Consider the following 9485-nt stretch of genomic DNA (forward strand, 5'->3'; position numbering starts at 1 on the left):
GGCATGGGGAGAGGAGAGGGGGGAGACAGGTGGAGGTGAGGAAGGAGTGAGCTGGGCAGCGAGGGGCTCCCTGGGAAGGTGCCTGGGGGCGGGACAGGCAGGGAGGTATGGAAGATGCTGGGACACGCGGTGGCCTTCAGCAGAGCTGTACTGCCCATCCTAGCCAGTGCTGGTTGTGAGGGGACCTGGGGAGGGGCTGTTGGGAGGGGTGGGGGCGAGAGGCTGCCCGAGGGTAGAGCGTGGCAATCCCCGGAGAGCACGAGGAGGGAGACTGGCTGAGGATGGTACTTCCTGTGGGCAGATGTACTTCCTGTGGGACAAGGCATCCGAGGATGACTGTGTGACCACGAAGGAGATCTGAGTGGCCATCTGGAGGAGTCTGGGGACTGATCCGTGTGGTCACAGACATGGATGTGTACATGCTCTCTTGGGCCATGAAGACAGATAAGGGGCACAGGGTACAGAGGCCCTGGTTCCCCACTGGGGGGACCTGAGCTCATCTTCCTCCTCAGCCCTGAGAGTGAACCCAGGCCGTGCCAGCCCCCTCTGCTGGGAGGGGCTGGGCACCTTGACGAAGGGCTTGCTCTCACCCTCCCGGTCTCCCTCGTCCCCTCCCTGGTCCACCAGCTCTCCCACTCCCCCCAAACTCCCCACCTTCACCCTCAGCTTGCTCTCTAGCTGCCTGAGAAATGGGAGCCCTGGGAGGAGAACCCCTAAGGTTCGCTGGCTGTACCCACAAGCACCTGGGCCCCTGCCTGAGGCTGCCGATCGCCCCTCAGCTGCTTGAGCACGTGGCTTGGATTCTCGCCTATGCTCCAGCCTCGCCTGGTCAGCTGCCTCCACACGTGGAGGCTTCACAGGTGTCTTATACACAGTGTTGCCCACACTGCGCTGACCCAGACTGCCTCAGCCGGGCAACCCCAGCCCCCTCTCAGAGGTTCATCCCTCAGGCCTGGGTCTCAATGCCGCCTCCACCAGACCATTTCCATGTGACTCCGGCAGGCGTCTTACCCACTCAGCTTCTGCTCCCTCATCTGTTAATGAATGAATGAATGAATGACTTCATTAATTCAGAAGGCTGGAGGAGTAGGGAGGAGGACGGAGCAGCGAGAGATGGCAGAAGGAGAAGAGACCCTTGGAGTCTGGAGCCTGGTGCTGGGAGAGAGCTGGGGAAGCCGTGGAGGGGATTCGAGGGGCAGAGGCCTGATCCAATCCTCACCTTCCAGGGCACACTTAGGGCTGTCAGAGAATGGACGGGGGGTACAGGTCAAAGCAGGGAGAACACTGTGGTGGTCCAGCCAGAGGTACTGAGGCTGGGACCACGGCGGTGGGGGAGGTAGAGAGATTGCGATGGGATCTGAGACTTGACAAGACTTACTGGAGGGCACGGTGTAGGGCACGTGGGCAGCGGGGTTAAGGAAGAGGACTGAGGTGATTAGAAAGAGTTCCCAAATGGAGAGTGTCAGGGATGACGGTACTTCCCTGTGTTTCTCGGGCCCCTTTTGGGCAGAAGTAGAAACCCACTCTGCTCTAAGCAGAACGGGGAAATGCACTGGCTCATGATGGAAAAGCCCAGGGCTCCCGTGCTCCGGGGGTGACCCTGGGACCCCGTCTCTCCATCTCCTCGCTCTCTTTTCCTGAACTGCCGTCATTCTCAAGCAGGCCACTCCACATGGTGTCAAATGGCCACCGGCAGCCCAGGCCAAGATCAAGACATCAAGCCCAACAGAAAGAGGCTGTCTTTGCTAATATTTCCATAACACAAGTCCCAGAGGTGCCTCCTATTGGCCAAGCTTGGGCCACATGCCCACACCTGACCAAGTCACTGAAATTAGGGGCCGTATATCTCAGCTCTGGTTGGCGACACAGGCCCATGTGTTCGTCCATGAACCATGTGGATGGAGTGTGGGGGAGGGGGTTCTCTCCAGGGAGACAGGTACTATAAACGGGACAGATGGGGGGCAGGCAGACAGGAGCCAGCACTAGCGCTCCTGCCTGGCACAGAGCGGGCTTGGGAGATGGTGGCCGGTTTGGTGCATGGACCATTATCCTTGGGTAGCCTCGGCCTCCTGCCTTCCAGGTCCTGATGTGGGCAGGCCTCTCCCCACTTCTGCACAGGATGGCAAAGCTGGGCCTTGACCCTCCCATAAACACCTGCCCTTTCCTGCCAGTGTCTCATATTGCAAATGCCATGACCACTTGGAACTGGGCGGGTCAGTGCTGAGTTTGGGGCGCCTACCGGCTCTGCCCAGTGAGTAGGCACCTGCTCACTGTTTTCTCCCCAGACCTGCTGCCCCCTTGCCTTAGTGCCCAGTGAGTCAGGGAGGTTGTGCGGAGCTTGTGTGAGGCCCTTGAGACTTTAGGGTACCTGAGATCAGAGCTCGGGCCCTCCACACTTCCTCGGGTCTTGGCAAGGTGGGGCCGCCTCGCAGCAGCTCAGCCGAGGAGGTCCAGGGGATTGCAGAATCTTGCTCAGGTTCTTTTTGGCTCTTGGTCTTTGTTATCCACTCTGTTGGATTCAGTCTCCAGCTCTGCATTTATCCCCAGCATCTCTCGGCACCACCCCCTCCTCACGGTGGTACGGAGCTGCTGCAGCTCTAGCCTCACTTCCCAGGTTTAAGTCCAGTAGGAGACTGAGAGCCTTTCCTTGTAGCTCCCACTCTGATTGGACCGTTTCAGGTCACATGCTCATTCCTGATCCTCTGTGTGCAGCGAATGCTGGATGTTGATTGGCCAGGCATGAGTCACACGCTCAAATCCCAGGTAACTTGGAGAACCTTGGGAAAGGTGAATTCCCACACTAAAATCAGGGCAGAGCCTCCTAGTGCCAAGGGCTGGCCCATCCACAGCCGCCCCCAGGGGCAGACAGCTCCCTACCCCAAGAACTGAGTATTAAGCTCTCTTGGGTCTGTGGGCTTTCACGAACGACACAGGCTACAGGTCCATTTAAAAATCATTTTATTATTAACAGCATCTTCCCATTTAGCCAAGTGTCTGTCATGTATAAGGAATGTCGGCAAATATTCCATTTGAAGCTTCTTTGTACATATTTCCATTGATAAATAAACTCTGAATTCACATAAAAAAGTTAAACTTAAATAACTCATATTTCCTTCTCTTGTAACAGGCATATATTGGTAAAATATAAATATTCTTGGACTCAGGCTTTGTTCTAAGTGAGGACAGTAATTCATCACATGGTACAATTATTGACAACAAAACCAAGAAATTGTCAGCTGGTGTCCCGGCGTGGACTAGTACTGAGGTGGGAAAAAGAAGATTCACATTTGGTTTCTGGGCAAAGGGTGGGGCAGGAGTGGTGATGAGAGAGAGGACAGATTTCTTTACAGCTCTGATAAAAATAATCTGTTCTGCCACTGAATTTTAACTGAATATATTCTTCTACATTTGCTGATTAATTCCATAATCGTGTTACTTAAAACTCAGATGTCAACTAACAAAATATGGCACATAATCCATTTTGAACAATGTCAAGAGATTCGAAAACAATCATTGGGCTGGCGAAAATAACAGGAACGCACGTGGGGAGAGCGATGATTCGGGGTTTGTTTGGTTAGTTCACTGCGGTCGGTCGCATAGTCATCCAGGGCCTTGGGTGTGGCAGACTCGTCCTCTCTGGGCACCCCAGGTGGGACCCTCCTTGGCCTGAGCGGCAGTGAGGCTGGCGGGCGTCCGCTCAGAGCACACGGGGGATGATGGTGAAGGGCACCGCGGGGCTGCTGGCCTCCAGCTCCAAGGCGGTCAGGAAGCACTCGGTGGCTGCCGCGTCGTTGCCCTGAGCTTGAAGGACCTCGCCCAGCCCGTTCCAGACCTCGTGGGCCGTCGAGTTCACCTGCACAGCATCTCGGAGGATCTTCTCCGCCAGACTGAAGCGGCCCAGCTGATGCAGGATCAGGGCCTGTAGGCATCAGAGAGACAGACAGACGGTCGGTCAGTGAGACTCTCCAGCTCTGGGCTCCTCTGTCCTTGAGTTTTATCAGGTTTCTTAGAGGTAGGCATACATCTCCTTTGGGATGGGCACACATTAAATTTAAGTTCTTCCTGCACTCAGGGGCAACAGTCCAAATAGTCGCTTAACCCAAATGAAGTTGCCGACATTCAGCCATTTTTTCATGATAAAAATGGCAATTTCACATGGTTCATCTGAATAGCTAACACCCAGGAGTGACTTAATCAGAACGGCCATGGTCTGTACTGACTCAATGGGCTGTCCCACATGTACCAGCTGACACCTGCCTGCACAGAAGGGTGTCTGTCATCTTTTTTTTTTTTAAATAACCTAAAGAAACGTCATTTGTGGCATTATTATCATAATGATTAGAAAAGAATTTTTAAAATTGCTCATAGTCCCCTAACCTATGCAAGCCCCTGATCTTATCTTTCCCTGCTCAGTCCAGGCGGGACCCAGGCACAGCTGTCACTTTTCACAGTGTTAGTCAGGGTGTATTCGTTGGTCCTCAAATGTTTTACCATAATCATGCTCCCAAGCTGCACATCTCCCCAACTGATGTGTTTACTCTTCCATCCCACGGACACGCTCTCATCCGCTCAGCCTCTCCCTCGCGGGGAGACGGTGAGGTTGCATCCCGTCTCTTTACCACTGTAAATCGCTCTGTCATGGACACTTTTCCAGAAAGCGCCTTTTCATTCCTTTAGACCAGCGGATTTTGAATCTGGAAACCTTTGGTTAAATGGAACCTTACTGACAACACCCACATATGCTGGGTATAAACAGACAAAAAGTAACTGTGGGCGGGGACAGGTCAACGGGGACGAGCCCAGAGTCCCCTGCGGGCTCCTCGCAGAGGCCTGGGATGAAGCTCGGTGGGACCAGCTTGACAACCATTTGGAGGGTCTTCCTTTAGCGCAAATTTCCCCGTGGTGGCATTATTGGATCAGAGGATATGCCTCTTTTTCGGGTTCTCCAAATATTTTGCAAATTATATCCCCAAAGGGTCATGCCACTTTTGGGGCCATCGACAGTTTCAGGGGTTGGTCCCCTGCCCCCGCTATCATTAGTCTTTATTTTTGCTAATTTTGTAAGCTCAGAATATCCCTCCTTATGAAACCCTGCATTCTTTTTTCAATAACGATTGAAGTTAAACACTTCTCATGCCTTGTTTAGAAGTCTTTTTGAAGACTGATATTTATCTGCTATCGTAATTATCACGTCTGTTTTTTACTTTTGAGCTTTTTTTCTTTAAACAAAGATTTTTAGTTTATTTAAATTCAATTCATTGATCTTTGGTTATTAATTTACTTATCTATGTATCTATGTATCAGTATGTATCTATCATCTATCTATCTATCTATCTATCTATCTATCTATCTATCTATCTATCTATCTATCTATCTATCTATCTTTCTATCATCTAAGTATCTATCTATGTATCTTCAAAGCCTAGAAAGTTATCTTTGCAAAGAACTGACACATGAACAATTCCATTTATTGTGATCTGACTATCTCTAGATAATGGTCTGGTTTACTCCGGCAGATAGAAATCTAACTGCATTTCTTCTACTTTGCTAGACACAAACTAGCTAATTCTCCCCTCTACTCACTCTGGAGAGGTGCTGCCTTTGTCATATAGTGAATTATTACATGAAACATGGGCCTTCATCTTCACAATGCTTGGTCTTCCCACCCAAGAAGGTGGCATGAGCTGATCTTTCAAAGCTCATCCTAAATCTCCCAAGAAAGCCTTGTACTTCTTTTCACGGCTCATGAAATTGATGAGTCATCCTGTGTTCTCAATTCCACCCTTCACCAAGGGGCAAGGGGCAGCGGGTCGGCTCTCAGAGCAGCCAGTCCAGTGGTATAAACGAGCCTGCCAGGGGGCTGGCTGTGGCCTGAGCCACAGGCAGTGGGCACCATGGGTCCCACTCTGAGGTGGGATCCACTCTGAGGAGGTCTGGCCTTCGAGACAAGCTCTGTGAGGAAGGCAGGGGGCACCTTCAGCAGGTCCAGGCCCTGAGGGCTGCTCGAGCTGACCTCTCCCCAGGGCATGTCGCCCTGGATGTGGCATCTCAGGGTCTGAAAAGCAGTCTGATTTCTGAAAATCGTCTGCATCTATGAGCACCTAGCATGGGAAATGGGAGGCCACCCTGGGAGGAGATCATGGTCAGCGAGACCCATGGGCCCAGGTAGTGTGTGACATGTGGAGGGTCTTCTCTGCACCCCCGGGTTCTGGGAGGGAGAGGCAGTTCATGGAGCCCTCCTGAGGAGACTTCAAGGTCAGCTCTACTCTGAGTGGAAAACTGAAAGAAAACATCACCTGTTTCCTTTCTTGTTAACATCTAGATTTGCCTTAACAATGTCCTTGAGTCCCTGGGTAGGAACGTTTTATATCAATCCATGCGGAAAAATAAGACAAAATCCAGGAGTAAAATGGGATCATTAATGCACAGGTTATACACATGCGCTGGCCAAAAGAACTGAAATTAAAAAAAAAAAGCTATAAAATAAGCAGACCTCAAGAAAACTGGGTTATTACTAAACAGCTCTCAACTATTAACACCCGAGTTCCTTATATTAAATAAATTTCTCAACAGAGACATGTTAGACATTTTAATTACAGGCCTATCCTTCCTATACCCCTTCCCATCCTAGACTGGATCTAGACTGGATCTGCCAGAGCTAAAGGCTCTGAGAGGGTGACCAGGGCCAGGCACAAGGATGGCTCCCTCTTTGAAGCCTTAGAACAAGAGAGGTGGCCGGAAGTCAGTGCTCGCATGCGGGATTTCACCTTGGCTTCTGAAATGCGCTCTCCTCACACTGCAAGGCCTTGCCCTTCTCCAGTGTGAAGCACCGGCTGTCAGCTGCCTTCCCAAGGCTGGGCGGGGTCAGGTTCACAGGGACCCCCAGCAGAAGCCTCCCAGCCCTACCTGTCTGCACACAAGGCCACCGCAGAGAACCACTCCCCAGGCTACAGAGAACCACTCCTCACAGCCCCCACTCCCACTGTCCATCTACCTAGGGGATAAGGGACTATGTGCCGAGGACAGGCGCGAATGTCCGGCAGGGACCGGGGCTTCCTGGAGGGACGAACATTAATAGCAATCACAGCGGCGAGTGCTTTCGCAGTGTTTATGCCATTCCAGACCCCGTGCGAAGTGCTTCTGCGTGTTAGTTCATTTCTTTCACCTGGGGACCCCAAAGCAGTTTCCTAAGGGCATGGCCAGGACAGTGCGCACCTGGGTACAAGGTCCGCTTGGATTGCTCACCGCTGAGGAGCCGCTCCTGCGGCAGAGAACGTCCCCACACACTAGGCGCTCCTCTTCCATTCTGCAAGGTGAGTGAACTCTGGCACCTAGAGGCTCTCTTCCCCCCGGGCGTACAGCTCCCCACTACAAAGTTGGGCCGGGACGCGCACCTCCTACCTCCCCGAGGCCTGCCCGACACCCATTTGGGTGAAGCCCGGGTGGCGGTGGTGAGAGTCACATCCATCGCCTGGGCAATGCTCTGGTCCTCCTTTAGAGAAATCCGAGCGCTGGGCACCTTCACTTCCTAACCTCAGAGGTCGGCCAGAAAGAAAGGGAGGCCGCTTTCCCAGGTTGCGATCGACGGGATGCGGGATGTGAGGACTGATGGGTTCCTGCCTCCTTTCTTCTGGGGAGGTTATCAGCGGGCGCTCACTCTAGAACATTCCGATTTATCTAACAGAGAAGTGAGGCTAGGAGGGGTCTGGGTGGTGGCGGCCAGCAGCGGCATGGAAAGATTACAAAAGAACCCGCATCGCAGTCCTAGAAGGCGTGACCTTCTCGGTGCATCGAAAGTACTGGATACACACAACCTTTCTCGGAGTGGCTCTCCCAAGCAGAGAGACACACACTGCATGTGTTTGGCAAATGGGTGATGGGTGAGAAGCCACCAGGTAAGACAGAGAGAGGCATCCTTGGTTCTCAGCTGCAGGTGGAGACCACGGTTTAGGTCCCGCTAGGCTCCACCGCTGCAGAGCTGGCCCCATGCTGTTGTCTTCCTCAGCACAGAGCGATTTCTCCCCACCAGACACTACGCCTGACAGTTGTGCTGGGCTCTTCGCATATCGCCACCACTTTAGATCCAAGGAGACGAGGTTCAGAGAGGCCCAGTGTCTTGCCCACGGTCCCAGGGCCAGTGCGCGTGCTGCTGCAGGCCCGCCCGGGTCTGCCTGAGGCCTGAGCCCCCGTCCTCCCCACCATGTCCTCTCACTCGCTGCCGCCTCTGCTGCCTCTGTCACTTTCAGAGACAAGCCTGGAGACCCTCGGGCACTAACCCGGTTCCTTCTGAGCAACAGCAAATGGGCGTCTGCCCTGCTGTGTCTTCTCTTTCATTTCTCCAACCACTGATGGCTGACCCTGTCGCTCCTTCTCACAACCACGATTGAGAAATCGCTCCTCTCCAGGGCTCAGCCTGGCGTGTGGGAGCATCCTGTAGATTCGCTCAAGGACTGGGAGGGACCCTTGCCTCCCTTTAGTGCCCAAAGGCCGGCCGTAATCTTGAGGCTTGGGATGGCTACAGGTGCCAAAGGACTAGGGGGTCCTGTTAGCCAGAAAGTGGACCAATGAGCATGGAGACCCAGGAGGGGGAAGGACCTTGACCCAGCGAGACCAAGAAGTCACCACTCTCAGAAGCAATGGCCTGCCCCTACCCTGCTGGAGTGGGGACGAGGACACTAGTACTTTCACTGGGCATTTTGTTTAGAAAGTGGCAGGCCAATGAATCTGGGCGTAGGTTACCATGGGGGTTTCAGGGTATGTCTACCTGCCACCCCTCCCCCCGACCCGCCCAAAGCCTGCAGAGAACCAGCTGAAGGGCTAATGTGACCCATCACCCTCGGCGTTGGGCAGCTGAGTCTTTGTGGTTCTTTAGTGTTCTAGGATTCTTGCAGGCTTGGAAATTTCCAGCCCATACCTGGACTTATATGCTGAGTGTAGGAACAGGCTGCCGTTTCCAGATGACCTTGAAGCTTCCTGAGCAATCTGTTTAGTGGAATTAATTCCTAAAGCTGGAGCTGCTCAGGGAGACGTCACAGACTTGCCAGGGGCTGCCAGCGCAGGCCAGGCAAAGGGAGGAAAAATCGGCCTCTCCTCAATGCCCCAGCGAGCCAAGAGCAGCTCAGAAATCCATCACACGATGAGATCAACCAGAACAAGCTCCGGCTGAGGTCTGAGCCACTGTTTGGTGCCAGCGTTGTTGGCAGGTTGGCCAGAGGTGAGCTGGGACCTGGACGTGTCTTTGTCCTGAGAGGCCTTCCCTGGCTTTGACGTGCTCTTAGATATAAGAAACTGATGCCCTCTTCAATTCTACAGGCCCTGCTTCCTCTCTTCCCTAAAGATCAAAGGCCTAACTCCTGAGGTGAGCATTTAACTAACTATTCTCACCACCAGCTGGATCCAACCTTTTCCCAGTGTGGACCCCTTGGTTCAGCCAGGCTGGTCTGACAGCCCAGGCATGCAGCCCCCAGGCCCCTTCCACATCCCCA

At 53.1% G+C, this 9485-nt stretch overlaps 1 protein-coding gene across 4 annotated transcripts in view; it reads right to left on the reverse strand.

Moving 5' to 3' along the window:
- Positions 1 to 2941: 2941 nt before the first annotated feature.
- TTC7B (tetratricopeptide repeat domain 7B) overlaps positions 2942 to 9485 on the reverse strand; it is a 223778-nt gene continuing 217234 nt past the window's right edge. For all 4 annotated transcript variants that reach the window (XM_011357140.1, XM_023528861.1, XM_011357138.2 and 1 more), the window contains one exon: positions 2942 to 3919. In XM_011357140.1, coding sequence (XP_011355442.1) covers positions 3698 to 3919 — 222 coding nt within the window. In that variant the 3' untranslated portion in view covers positions 2942 to 3697. The remainder of the gene's footprint in view (positions 3920 to 9485) is intronic.

The sequence above is a fragment of the Pteropus vampyrus genome, unplaced genomic scaffold (genome assembly GCF_000151845.1).
Source record: "Pteropus vampyrus isolate Shadow unplaced genomic scaffold, Pvam_2.0 Scaffold32, whole genome shotgun sequence".
Classification (NCBI taxonomy): domain Eukaryota; kingdom Metazoa; phylum Chordata; class Mammalia; order Chiroptera; family Pteropodidae; genus Pteropus; species Pteropus vampyrus.